The sequence below is a fragment of the Corticium candelabrum genome, chromosome 5, assembly GCF_963422355.1.
Source record: "Corticium candelabrum chromosome 5, ooCorCand1.1, whole genome shotgun sequence".
NCBI classification, from domain to species: Eukaryota; Metazoa; Porifera; class Homoscleromorpha; order Homosclerophorida; family Plakinidae; genus Corticium; species Corticium candelabrum.
In genome coordinates, this window is record NC_085089.1 from 5,935,179 (window position 1) to 5,949,663 (window position 14,485).

The 14,485-nt window shown below is 40.5% G+C and overlaps 1 protein-coding gene across 2 annotated transcripts; it reads right to left on the reverse strand.

Annotated features, from left to right (window-relative positions):
• Positions 1-514: 514 nt before the first annotated feature.
• Positions 515-13,812, reverse strand: LOC134179362 (transient receptor potential cation channel subfamily A member 1-like). 2 transcript variants are annotated; one of them, XM_062646233.1, is made up of 28 exons: positions 13,716-13,812; positions 13,059-13,255; positions 12,889-12,993; positions 8,243-8,354; positions 8,048-8,181; positions 7,345-7,475; positions 7,239-7,287; positions 6,968-7,156; positions 6,278-6,376; positions 6,126-6,208; positions 5,882-6,040; positions 5,671-5,785; positions 5,425-5,591; positions 5,132-5,216; positions 5,019-5,066; positions 4,863-4,946; positions 4,734-4,804; positions 4,530-4,671; positions 4,373-4,429; positions 4,184-4,279; positions 3,924-4,114; positions 3,793-3,853; positions 3,657-3,725; positions 3,218-3,532; positions 3,084-3,152; positions 2,801-2,908; positions 1,546-1,652; positions 515-1,137 (listed from the first exon to the last, which is right to left on the reverse strand). In XM_062646233.1, exons 1-28 carry the CDS (start codon positions 13,741-13,743, stop codon positions 891-893), a joined length of 3,318 nt encoding a protein of 1,105 aa, XP_062502217.1. In that variant the 5' UTR covers positions 13,744-13,812; the 3' UTR covers positions 515-890. The 2 variants fall into 2 exon arrangements, with proteins under 2 accessions (XP_062502217.1, XP_062502216.1); XM_062646232.1 differs by having other exon boundaries at positions 13,325-13,755.
• Between the last annotated feature and the right edge of the window lie 673 nt (positions 13,813-14,485).

Sequence of the window (14,485 nt, forward strand, 5' to 3'; positions counted from 1 at the left end):
CACCCACCCACCCCTCCCCCACCCTCACTCACCCCTCCCCACCCTCACTCACCCCTCCCCACCCTCACTCACCCCTCCCCACCCTCACTCACCCCTCCCCACCCTCACTCACTCCTCCCCCACCCTCACTCACCCCTCCCTCACTCACCCCTCCCTCACTCACCCCTCCCCACCCTCACCCACCCACCTCTCCCCCACCCACCCCTCCCCCACCCTCACCCACCCACCCCTCCGCCACCCACCCCTCCGCCACCCTCACCCACCCACCCCTCCCCACCCTCACCCACCCCTCCCCACCCTCACCCACCCCTCCCCACCCTCACCCACCCACCCCTCCCCACCCTCACCCACCCACCCCTCCCCACCCTCACCCACCCACCCCTCCCCACCCTCACCCACCCACCCACCCCTCCCCACCCTCACCCACCCACCACCTCCCTCACCCACCCACCACCTCCCTCACCCACCCACCACCTCCCCCACCACACGCACGTACTCACTCACTCACTCACTCACTCTCACACACACACACACACACACACACACACACACACACACACAGGCACCCATGCACAAGTGCACATGCACACACACAAAGCAAATGATGTTATCGCATGTGACTGTGCTCATTCATTCCAGACAGACTTGACATACACACAAAAGCAGTTAAAGGACCACTGACACTTTATTTAATTTTTAATCAGCATAATCCCTTACATAACAAACTCAAACATAAACGTTCTAACAATACTGACTGCCTGTAAAACAACAATACAATAACTAGGGTATCTTCCTTTATAGTAGCTAAAGTTTCCATCTAGCAAACACGTGCAGCCAAATACACAAAAATGGCGCAAATTAATGAACTAATTAGCATACTTAGTAGTACATCAAACCATTTCATCTCCAGGTTCTTCGGATGCTACCATCAACATATCAGACTCAGCGGGTGTCATCATCAATTGAGTCTGTTGCTGTTCTTCCTCATTACCAGGATCAGTACCGTTGGTGTCATCTTGTTGGATAGAAGGTTGAGACGACTTCTCACCAGGTTGCTCACGCTCGTGTTTGACACGAGATGCTAGCAATTTTATTACAGCGTCTTGCTGATCTAAGTTCTTCTGGATGCTAGAAAGCCTGAATAAACGCAAGTAATTGTCAAGGCCGCATGAACATGCTGTATGTATACATAAAATTTAGGATGTGGAATGGATAGTTGAGCTCTGCATGTATTTCACATATCCAGGCATGTCTGCTAGCTGTTCTGAACTAGTAAATGCATTAAATGCCTCTAGATAAGTTTTGTAGGAAACGGAAGTAAAGCGTAAGTATTAGTAATCAGCAATGAGTTTGTCTGCTTTTATTAATAGATGGTAGTGTGTTGTAAACAATGAACAATAGCCACCCAATCCTTACCCATGATTCAACCACTCACCACACACACACACACACACACACACACACACACACACACACACACACACACACACACACACACACACACACACACACACACACTCACACAGTCAGCAAATTACAACTGACCACTCATCCAAATGACGGTGACTAGATGTTATTGCTGTCAGCTGTTCAACAGTCTTAGACACCTCATTTGCGTTTGGCTCATCAGCAGCTTTGATGATATTGCGAATCTACAACAAATTCATGACATTCAATCTGTCCAGATACAACGGCTTTACCATGCAGTGTCTGCCTATACAGACATATGAATACACCTTGACACCACCAAAGTCCTGTGCCATTTCTAGGTTCACGCCTGATTATGTGCATAATACAAAAATAACAAAAGATTTCTTTCCCACAACAGAGCACAAAGTTATAAAAATGTTGTCCCTAAAAGTCATCATTTAGTAATAATCTTATTACTGCCACGTATAGACCAAGACTTAAAATGTCATTATTATGACAATACTTCCTTTAATAGTACAGTAGTGAAACTATCAAACATATATTTGTTACATACAACACAAGAGCAAAAAATTATTGTATTTTTTGTGTAAACATTAGCAACAACAGCCTCGGTATTCTGGAAAAATAATAAAACATTTGCCATATCAAGTATCTCAAAACTACTGCCTTTTGATATCCTTTTACCATCGCCATTTCATGATAGGAGTGCAAGGCTCAAACAAGTAGCACTACTGTTACTCAGCACATCCACAAGAGAAAATAATGGTCAAAGACAAGAATCTTTTGCAAGTCTAAAAAGTAACATAAGAAGAGGGAAGACTCAAAGTATGCCAACTTGGTATGCCAACTTGGTAAACAAGCAACTTTTAGATAGTATCTTATGGGTAAGCATTTCAGCCGATAAAAAGTTTAGTCAAAGAGCTTGAAATGCTATCTGTTATGATGTAGAAGTAACCTGCAAGTAACTCTACACAATAAACATCTTTATTTGCAACCTAACCCTAAAAATATGAAATTAGATTGCCAGCTCTTAATTTTGACTGCATGTCACTTGTACAGACAGACCTCATTATTCCAACACCCACTAATCCAACGCCCGATAATCAAATGCCCAATAATCCAACACCTGATAATCCAACACCCATACTTTCTGACAAAGGTACACGTGCACTTTACATAGTCACTGTGTATTTGTTACCGATAATCCAACAGTCGTGTCAGTCCAAACAAGCAGGACAAACGTGGTTGGAATAACAAGGGCTGACTGTAGTTTCAAACTATTAGTAGCAAATAATGATACTTGCTTTGTACCCTAGTGTCAAGTATTAAGTGTGATAACGGCAAATTTGGCCAACTGTCCTAGTCTTACCCAGCCATGCAGCGTTCTGTCTCCTTCAACTTGAACACTCTTCAAGACTTGAAAACGACTGAGAATCCATGATGGAAGAGCATGTTCCAGTTGAACCAGAAATTTAATCTATAAAGACATTGATATGTGCACATTTACATCATTGTTTCTTAGATTCATGCTATATGAAAACATGCAGTATATAGACACATAGACGACAAACATTGTATGACAATACCACACAAACACAACACGATCACACACAAACAAGCAAAATCACGTTTCTGTAGAAACACCTGTATACCTGCATACGAATTTGTCTCAGCGCAGCATCTGATTGAACAACAGCAATGTCGCCAACAGCAAGACCAATCTGATCAAATATCACACAACATCATCAAATACTAGCCAAAGTCTACAGAACTCTCAAGCACATACCAACATATTGAGCACCACCACAGGCATCAGTAGTAAAAATATAACAAATAATGCATACGACAATTCAGGAAAAGCGACCAAAGATTGATCGTCAACACGTATCGCATTGCTTTGAAATGTGCTGTCAATGTTCATAACACTGGGGAGATGGTTGCTAAACTCAAATTGTTGATACCAAAATTTCAGCTGTTGCTGGTATACTGCCACATTGTCACTGCTTATTCTTTGTGGTGGCAGGATGTCTCCATATGCCAAATCACCAAGAAACATGACAATCACCTTCATTAGTGACAATTCTCCAGACACAAACAATGGCTAGCAAATCAGTTAGAACATAATTACACATGTAGTTAATATCAAAACAATCTAAACAACAACCATGTGCATGCATGCTCAAAAGTACGTACATAAAAACCAATTATATCAACTGCATATATACCGTAGTGTTCATGAGCATAAAGAAAGATAAACCGAATCCCAACATAAACAGTGATACCACCACCACAACCTATAGAATTATTGTTTATCTCAATTAATATTCCAACCATCATATTCAATTTCAGTATGATGCTTACTTTTAACAAAGTCTTGACCATCGACGTTATCATGACAATGTAAATGCCCAAAACAGGTACCCTGAAGTACAGTATTCAACATAAATTGACGAACTAAGTAAATCAGTCTACACATTCTAAACTAGCGTAACCTTCTTAGATTGAGCAGGAAGACCAACCATGCATAAAACACTGTCACTGCTCCGATTTCCCACACAACTTTGGGACATTCCACAGGTACATTGAACAAATTGAGAATGAGCCCGAAAGGATCCAAAAAGACCAAAGTTAGAATGTAAACCAACAGTTCACTGACATTGGACAGTTTGAAGTAGTTAGATTTCTATCCAAATAACTCAAATCACGTCAAATGCTACATTTATTAGATTAATTGTGAGCATACACAACTGACCTCATAGAAAATGGGGACCATTTCTTTCAATAATGCAACAATAGCAAAGGCTACAGTAGCCATTCGGGTACCAAACTTGCCGTAACAAAACTCACTCTGCATACCACAAAACATAGACAGATTAATACTGCTTGCTATGCATACAATACTGAATAGTCCAATCGATACATCAATTGCAATTCCTCATACCTTTTCAGAGAATGTTAGATTTGTTCTGTTTTCTGGCATGCTATTATTCAGAATTTCCTGAACAAGATACAACGACTATATTATAATAATTGTGCTTTTATTCTCTCTCATAACAAGATTTGAATAAACTAAAACTATTTGCTACTGTAGATGATACCAGAAGGCGTCGAGCTTGGACTCCATGTGAAAGTGGTTTATCTGTGTACACTGGAAATTGAATCACCAAAGCCATCAACACCAAGAGAAATAGTAAGTACACAGTAATATTTGTAAAGGCCACGGCAGCACCAAACTTTCTCCTACACAACACAATCACAATGCATTGCATTAAGCTCCATAGCACGTTCACCATTTGTTATACCACTTGGAGTTGAGAAATTCAACACAAAGAGAATGAGCCATGCAAGCTGTTCGTCGAAACTTTACCATTGCCTGCAGAACAGAACGATTAAAGGAAGACAAAGGTAAAGGCTAAACAAATAAAAGACACCTCAAGTAGACGTAACGAAGCCATTGCAGGAACTGGACATTTCGTGTTTGTGACACCTTGCATGTATTGGAAGTCAAATATCCGCTATAGGCAAATTAACTTAGACACTGGAAATTGGTAATTAGCTTTTAACCTAAAAAGTAATAAAATTCATACTTTACTCTTAGGATAACTTTCAGATGTCACACAGCTGTCCATCACAACCTGTTAGTATAAAATTCATACATAAGCTGACAAGTGGAAAAAAATCTTGGCATCACTGTCATTACCAATGCCAAATTGGGCATTTTCTCTACCATCAGTTCCAGCTGAGATTTTGCATTGGAACCAAGAGGTTTCATACTTTCTCTCCATCTACACACGCAGTTTCACAAAATTATTCTATACACATTGAGACTGTGCAAAACTAATGATCAATCAATAATACTTTCCCTAAAAACTAAAATTTTTATGTCGACTGTCATTGTGTCAATGGATATGACCATACAATGTTGTCTCTATACTAATCACTCTAATAGTCTTGATAGAAAGATCCGCATTAGTTAGTGTGAATCTTTCCCACCTTTGATGCTTCACTATCACAGCTGCACTGTCTTCTTTTTCAAGTGCAAGAGCCACGTCCAGACAATTCTGACCAAACTTGTTGTCAGAAAGACAAGCGTTTTGATCCAAGAGATAAGCAGTCATAACTGCATGATTAGCTACAACAGCTAGGTGAAGAGGTGTTGCCTGCAGATCAACACAATATGATTAATTTGTATGTGTACCTGCATAAATGACAATCACAACCGCTGTGGTAAGTGAATACCTTTTCGACATCCTTTTTGTTCAATTCTTCAGGATATGCCGACAACAACTCCTTCATACAAGCAACAGATCCATTCCAGGCAGCAAAATGCAGCTGTGTACGGCCATCGTGATCTCTACATGCAATACACAGAACACATGCATGCAATCAATAAACACTTTGGTAAACAACAACAACAAAATGTATAGTTAATAATAGAAGAGATCCTCACTCAGTGATAGTTGTTCCATACTTTAATAAATTTGATACAACTTCTGGCTGGCCATAGAAACAAGCCAGGTGAAGAGGAGTCCTGCCATTCTCATCAGTAGCATTTAGCGCAGGAAGCGCATATGAACAGAGCTTAGCAACTATCTGTACATGGCCGCGACTTCATATACAGAAATACAAGAATGCCCTTCCATTACTAATTGTTGCCTGTACAATCACATTGTAAGTGAATTAAGTAGACTTACCTTGCAGCAATATGGAGAGGAGTTAAGCCTTTCTGGTTCACAGCTACAGCACTGGCTTCGTGTTGAAAGAAAAATGTTACATCCTGCTCATTTACCAAACATATGATTTCTTTGCACACATATACATATATGCATACATAATCACATATTACCGATGGTCCACCATGATCAGCTGCATAGTGGAGTGGAGTTGAGCCTTCATTGTCTTGATCATGAATAAGTCCTTCAAATACACCTCTAGGTTGGAGAATCTACAAAACAGAAGTTGCTACACAACAAAATTTGTAATTAAAATCACAAACTAACATGTCCATGACTAATCAAGCAAACATCAGACACCCAGCATAAACCAAACCTAATCTACCAATCAATCTGTACATGTATACTCTAAACAAAGTGATGCACCTAAGAGAATTGTTGTCTCCATCCAACGCAGTGTTTATCTCTAAGAGCCCGTTTCACATGTCTGTCACATTTCATAAGAACTAAAAACTACCACAGTGTATATAGTTTGTAACTAGTCTACTCGACAAGCTACATACCTTGTCTAAAGTACTAGCTAGCAAGAAGCTCTTATCTATTGCATCTACTTACCAGACCATATCAGGTTAGTTTCTTATTCCATTGCATATAGTTGCAACTGCCAATTCAACATTATGCTTCAAGTAAAAATTAAGATTCTTTGCACAATCAAAACCACAAAATTATCAGAACATCACTGTTGTATTTGTTTCAAAGAGAAGTTGGTCCGCCAAACAATTAACCTAGGCTTAATTAAGTACTCAAAAACTTGCAACATCGTGTTTTCCATTACATATATAGAAATGCCACACAACTCATACCTCAGCCAGAATTCTTAATGTCTTTACATGACCAACAGCTAAATGAATGATATTAGCACCGTTCTGGTCTTTCTTCATGTAGTCTACTTTCAAACAAAGAAGATATCTGACAACATTTTGAGCTCCAAATGCAGCAGCGAGCAGCAGAGGAGTTACACCAGACACGGTGCATTTGTCCAGTACGGCACCCTATACAAACCAACATAATCCACATGCAACTATTCAAATTCAATCCTCACAACAGCAATGCCATGAGCAACAAATCGCTTGCCTTATCGAGTAAGAACTCCACAACTTCAACGTTATCACACCTAGCAGCCCTAACATAAACCATCAGTAAATGCTGTCCCATTCCAGAGCATCTGCTACGTACTCACTCATGTAGTGGTGTAAAACCTTCTGAATTACCAGAGTCAAACAACGATTTGTCAGTATTTGAAAATTGACGAAGAACTCTTAAGTCACCATAGCGACTAGCTCTATGAATTACTGTACATCCATAAGAATCCTGCAATAATAATAATAACAATAAACTTATATAATAACTACTAAAGTTGGTGTATAGGTGCAGCTAATGCATGACTACAGTTATGTGTGATTATGTAAACTATATGTGCAATACTGAACTTTTTCCAAACACACTACCGAAACTGTATATAGTGCAATCCAATTTGACATCTAACTCAATTAATTAATTAATTAAACGTATGGTTGTACAGCGTCTTTGCTATCGAAGGAACCATTCTATTGATAGATGACAGAGACATGTAATGTTGTCAGTTTGTGAGGGGCCTATAGTTGTTCATCACACACTCGTAACACAGACTCCTAAGCACACACTCTATAGTTCCTTCTAAGTCTGTCAGAAACAGTCAATCATGGACCAATCAATAACTCATACAATTACTCATACATTACATCATGTTATCTCTCCAGAGCCGGATTTCATGATGCCTACTCATCCAGTCACTCTTCACACACATTCTATTCCCTACTAACTTGTCCACTAATTAAGTGTCCTTTCTACCTTTACGTTCATAGTTTGTATCATTTCATACTAAAGGCATGTGATTATTATACCCTTGCAATTCTGTTAGCATTCTTGTACAAAAGATACACAACAGCATCTGGACTGCCAGATTCGGCAGCTAAATGCAACAAACTGCTTTTGTCCTCTCCTGAAATACTTTCCAGAAGATCCATAGAATGTGAACCTATATGGACAACCGAGGTGCCTCCAATGCAACTAAACAATAAAGGCAACATTCTCTTTACCACAGTTACGTAAGAAGACATCAAGAATGGTTAGTGATCCTGTGCCAACTGCTAGTCCCAATGCAGTTTTGTTCTCTTTGTCTCTCAACAGTGGATCAGCACCATGTTGCAGCTACAACATCAATATGTCAAAATCAACAAAGAACACAAGAAATAATAAGAAATTGATTTATTGAATCTGGCATTGACTCGATCCTTTGTACAAAGTCTACAACTACACATTATACACAATTGTATCCTAGCTACCCTCATCACATTCTACATGGTAATGTAAATCATACTAACAAAGCAGTCTGTGAGATTTCAGACTGAAAACATCTCTAGTGTTTAAACAAAATTTCAATTGCTGTTGCCAAATTCAGATCAATGTTAAATAACTGCAGTGACAATATATACCTAGCTAGCACTGATTGTTAGCCCTAGCTCCTACCAGACCCTCTCGCACCATCGTGCATATGACACGACAACGCGAGACGGTCTGGTACGAGGCGAGTTAGCCCAACCTAGCTAGACTCAGACAGTAATGACAATAACTATATTCTAAACTGGCCACAGCTCACAGCTAACTGAGCCTAAAGATGAAAGCCATATATCTGGTACTAAACACAACCACCTCACTTTCAAAGTGAACTCCGATTACATGTATCAAGTTTCAAAAGTAAACGTCATCCCATAATCAAACTCTTGCTAAAAATATAAACTAAAACTAAAAAGTCTGCAGTACACATCTCTTACTTATAAATGTATGTAAAAAATCTATTGCTTAGCAGCTAGTATACAGTAACACTGTTGAGCAGCACACGTAAATTAGCCTGAAAAAATTATAAGCATAAACAACCACAAAGTTAAGTTATTGCTTTACGTGCATAACAATTAGCCACTTTTCCTCGAAGTATGAAGTATTTCCATGTCCTTAGTGAAAGTCAACCTGCAAGTATATTGCACAGTTTATGAATAAAGTATATATTGATGTCAATCAGTTCACATTTCCTTTTCCATTAATTACCTACAAATTATTCTAAAAAATTGGCAAATTACTAAATTTCTATTTGAAAGATTCTTTTCCAGATTTGAAGGTTCTGTTTCTAGAAATCTAATTTGACATACATCTCTTCCCATGGAGAGTTTGTAAGCTGTACACATACCCGTACGTCAAAAATCATTCAGCAGCAACGCCTCGATCCTTTGATATTTACATTCTGTTTTACACTGACATTACTCTTTTGACTTCCACAAAATCATAAAGACGTAGGTCAGGTTTGTTTTCCCAATTTCAAGCCAGCAGTCAACTGCCATATCCGGGAGTTTTAAATTATCCGGGTGTGTATCTACGTAACATAAGCTCTAGCTACACTGCACGTTTTGAAATTTTGGTCTATAAATCGTATGCTGATTCTCCCTTCCAGGGCGACCCTGGTTTGTGCATGCTGCAAGAGCCTAAATTTTGTCCAAACATTCATGAGAGGGGGGCTGTACTGTGACGTTATATAACTTATCATGAGTAGTCTAGGCAAAACTACCTCGCTTGCTAGACCGTAAACAGATTTGCAAAGGTTACACTGGCACAGAAATTTCAATTACTACCCATTCCCTGCTTCCTACGCAGTCACTCTAGAGGTGTTGCGTCTATAGCTAGAAGTGGTGGTTATTTCTGTCTAGCCATGACAACCTTACATTTCAATACCTAGACTAACATTCTACCTTTTAATTAATTAAATGGCAATTAACTAGAAATTTATATTTCATTTTGTCTTCCTGTCTAACAGCTTTATAAAGGCATACCTGCTAGAGCTGTTGCTATCTGACCAAAACCTATTTTTGTTGGCTTTCTGGCACCTTGTATAGGAAACGTGTGACCGGTAGAAAAATGTAAAAGTACAGGTGTATACGTGGGTTTGCTTGTGACCTTCAATTCTTGCATGTTTGACATTGTCAGAAACTGCTAATTACTGATTTGCTACACACGAGCGTCAGGAGGTCGTGGCCCCCAGTAGTACAACTATAGTAAAGTAGAACGAGAAATTTTAGCAATGGTTTTATTTTGGCAATTTGGCGATCTAGGAGAGAATTGGCAAAATAGAAAGCGTCAGTATTATTTAGTTAGCTTCACTGCGCATGCGGACAGCTGAATACAAAATGATGCTGTACAGATACTTTCAGCGCAAAGACTTTGAATGGCCTGGTCTTTCTACAGTGTGCTTCATCCTCGCTGTGCAAACAGAAATGGAGCGAGCCAACGACAGGGTAAGTCACGTTGTCTGAAAGGTACTGTCACGTCCTACAAACACGAGTACACAGCAGAAGTAACAGCTCAGATTGGCAAAGACACTGCGGAAAATGGGCCCACTAGAGTACTTCTCTGAAGCAGATGAAGTGACATCATACGTTCACCAACTTTGCAAATCGCCAAAATACCGTCAAAATTTAAATATAGTCATTTCAAAAGATTTCGCAAAATTTTTTCGTCACCAAATTTCTTGGTATACAGTATTTTGCGTTCAATTATCCGATTCAGGCGTTCAATTATCTATTAGGGCATTTAATTATCCGACTCAGGCATTCCATTATTCGAGGTTCAGTCATAGTACCCCATAGTAAAATCTATATGCAATAAATATAATTCTCTCAGGGCGTGTTTCCACTACAGCCTAAACCGGTTTAACAAGTGGTTTAAGCCAAACTGGTTTAAGAATTGACCTGTTTCCACCTGCACTAAACCAGTTATATTTTAAACCTAAACCGCTTTCTTAAACCTACTTCAAAGTAGGTTTAGCGAAGTGGTTTAGGTTTAACTGTCACGTGACAGCAGCGCGCTATTTTAGATGGCTTCTGACAACGCTCTCTTGGATAATATTGACTATTTTACTGGGATAGGATTGCCCTAGAAGATGTAAGGGTCGCTAACTTGGGGAAAGAAATCAGCAGCTACGGAGAGAGAGAAGACGGTGTCCTTGGTCATCGTCATGCAAACTCCTACCAGCAGATGCTGAATCAGTGACAACCAACAGTTGCTCTGACTTGGCGACAGAGCAGCCCAATACTTCAAAATAAGGCGTTCATGCACAGTTTGTTTTGTACATCCCGGATGTGCAAGTTCCTAGTGGAAACAGTCGCTTTCTTGAACTGGTTTAGTTTTTAAATGCGTTTAAGCTAAACTAGTGTAAGTTGCAGCTAGTGGAAACACGGCCTCAGTGTGATACGTAAAGTCAAAACAGCGCACATTTCTTTCATGACCTCTGACATTTCTGCTGAACAATAAATAATTGCTGATTCAACCCCTTGGGTGGGAAGGCGATAAGTAGTGAAATTCGAGCTCTGAAGTGTGCATGGTATCACTCAGGAAGTTAACACAACGTAAAACCGAGGGGTGGTCGGCGTCGAAAGCTTCATAGATATGTAAATTTAGTTCGCTCGCAAAAGCTTATCTAACCTCCGCGGAAACGTACGTGGCCATGGGACACCAAGATTACTATTAGTGCAAAGCAAACGTACAACACACGGTAGCTAATTCCAAGACTAAACGTTCTGACGATCTCTACATATCGTTAGTGAAAACAATCTATACTTACACAAAAGATAACTTCTATTTACTCAGTGACACCATGCATGGTCATTAAGTATAGGTTATAGACCGCTGGCGAGTACACTTGCCAGAAGGTCTATAACTGGCTTGTAGCACCTAGCTGAGGCGGTGATATCCTCTAGGCACGGAAGTTCAAATCAGTTGTGCAGCAAAATGTTCTGAAATCGACTTGGGCATTGAAACAGCAGAATTGCCAGTTATTGATTTTTTGGAAGCTAGTAAACTGCTAGACGTTGATGTTGTTTCTGATCAGCAGTCTTCTGAATCTCGTTTCCAATTTCATCCAGTAGTTTTCAGAAGTTTCTTGATTCGCGTGTTCCCCCTAGCACCACAAAAGCTACTGCATGTGCGCGGTTAGAGTGTTCAACGCATGGAAGAAATGGAGAAACAAGCAGCCAACTAAAGAGGGAGCGCTCGGGCGGTACGTGCATGATCTGCATGTTATGAACAACAGAGAAATGAATACTGGCTTGCAAGGTTTGTGCATGAAGTTCGGAGGCAAGGTGGAAAGCCGTATCCACCTTCTACCATGTAGCTGGTTTACAGCGTTCTGTGCGCGCGAGTATCATTCTGTTGCTGGACGCCTAACCACGGTTAATTTTTCCAGAAGGATGACTCTCAGTATAGTTTGCTCAGGTCTGCACTTGCTACACGCATGAAAGAACTCATTATGATTCCGTACGGATCCGTAGACCCACGTATTGTTTGTTCTGGCTGACAGATATGTTTCAGTAGCCTAGTTGTTAAGTTCACCAACAATTCACATCTTGATAAACCAGTAGCCCCAGGCAGTTATACGGCCCGATTTATTGACCGGTCAATATATAGCGGAAGTGGGATATGTTATTTATTGTAAGCGAATACTGGACACTGATTGGCGCAGACGAAGCTAGGGTGCTACAATGTCCAATACGTAGCTACACCCGCGCACTAGACCGTTACACAAGGGCGTCTCTGGACCTCCGGAATTCTGTACGGGTATCATGTTCAGTTAATTCTAGCTATTAAAAGGGCGCTAGGCTTGCAAGCACAGGCTCTAGAAGCAATAACAGTGATTGCTCACCAGTAGAGATGCTATATCCGACTTGTCGTCGAGAGCTGCCACATGCAAAGGCGTTCGGTCATTAGGACCTCTCTGATTCACATCTTGCGGTATCCCTAAAACAGTCTATTAGACGAGCAGACGGTAGTTACCATTAGACACATCTAGATAAATCGATGTTAGTAGGTCACCTGCACTAACTCTACTTTCCCCGTGTTGACAGCCAAGTGAAGGGGCGTTCTTTTGTGATTGTCTGATAGAAGAGGATTAATGACGACCTTGCCGGACTTTGAAGCCTCACACAGTAGCTCGACTATTGCGTCTTGCTCGTTCTCCAAAGCGCAATGCAGGGGAGTTTGCTCGTTCTCGTTTATCTCGTTCACATCATCTGTATAGAGATGCGTAATGAATAAACAATCCATCCAAGAAAGTATCTAAGCAGACTATACAATCCGACCGGTGTCACACTTGGCCAGTCGTCTAGCAAACTCATCGACACATCCACTAGCAGCTAACTCATGGAGACTCATTCTGATGGTTGTGCTGCTACGAGGTGTGACACAAAAAACCGCAAACGGTTCGCGTTGCCCGAGTAAGTGACGCTCTCCCTAACAAGTGACCCTCGGTGACCATACGATGCAATTGAGAGTTGGAATAATGAGCGAAGTCTCCTGACGTGAACTGCCGCGCGAGAAGAAGAGAAAGTTGCCGACAAATGAAGCTGTTACTAGCCTGGATCGACCTAGCAACTGTATACCTCTACAACTATAAACTCGATCATATTAAACTTATTAATTAACTTTAGGAGGTGGTGTTTATATACGTTTTACGTATAGCTAATGTCAAACCTCTCTGCATGTATTTGAGACAGGCCATACTCTATTATTATTCCAAGGCAGCACCAGACGGTAAACGTAGTCGTCAGCAGACACATCCATCATTGACTCGCTGTACAAAAGGAATTAACAAACGACCAGAAACTGTAAATCTTAAAATTCTAGTTTCACTCTGGACGCCATCCATCACTATCAGAGCTCTAGATACACGGTTAATTGATACAACCTGAACTACCAAGTGTACTAAAAAGTAATTGATAAACTCAGACAAATGACTTAAATAATTAATTAATTAAATCTACTCATGACAATTCATATTGCAAACAAGTGCAGTCAAAAATCATGAATTCCTAAAAAATAGAAAAGAGTTCGCATTTTTAGTCGACACTTACATCAAACTGCTTCTCCAGGCTCTTCAGGTAATATCATTGACACACCTGATCTAGTGGGTCCTTGTTATCAATCGAGTTTGTTGTCGATCTTTCTCATTACCAGGATCAGTACCGCTGGTGCTGCTGTCTTGTTGCCTGAAAGTGGACTGAGATGACGTCTCATCAGGCCACTGATCAGCTGTAGCCTCGGCCTCCCAGACCCATGGCAGCTGCAGGTTGCTAAACCTGATATTTGAGGCACTTCGCTATAGTAACCTCACAACAACCGCTTGCTGATCCAAGTTTGCCTGGATGCTACAAAACTTGCGTACATAGAATTCAATGCCAATCATAGACGTACATCCATGCAGGCAAGATGTATAAACTGTGAGGGCATGCGACTGGGTCCCA

Bases quoted from the DNA above. Each gene is read 5' to 3' on its own strand.
- LOC134179362 (XM_062646232.1), bottom strand. From the start codon at position 13,397: ATGAGTCTCCATGAGTTAGCTGCTAGTGGATGTGTCGATGAGTTTGCT. The intron at 8,355-12,888 runs GTGAGCAATCAC...TTGATGTTGTAG, and splicing joins CGGATATAGCATCTCTACTG to CTGCAACATGGTGCTGATCC. The intron at 5,067-5,131 runs GTAATGACAGTG...TTATACTAACAG, and splicing joins AAATGCCCAATTTGGCATTG to GTTGTGATGGACAGCTGTGT.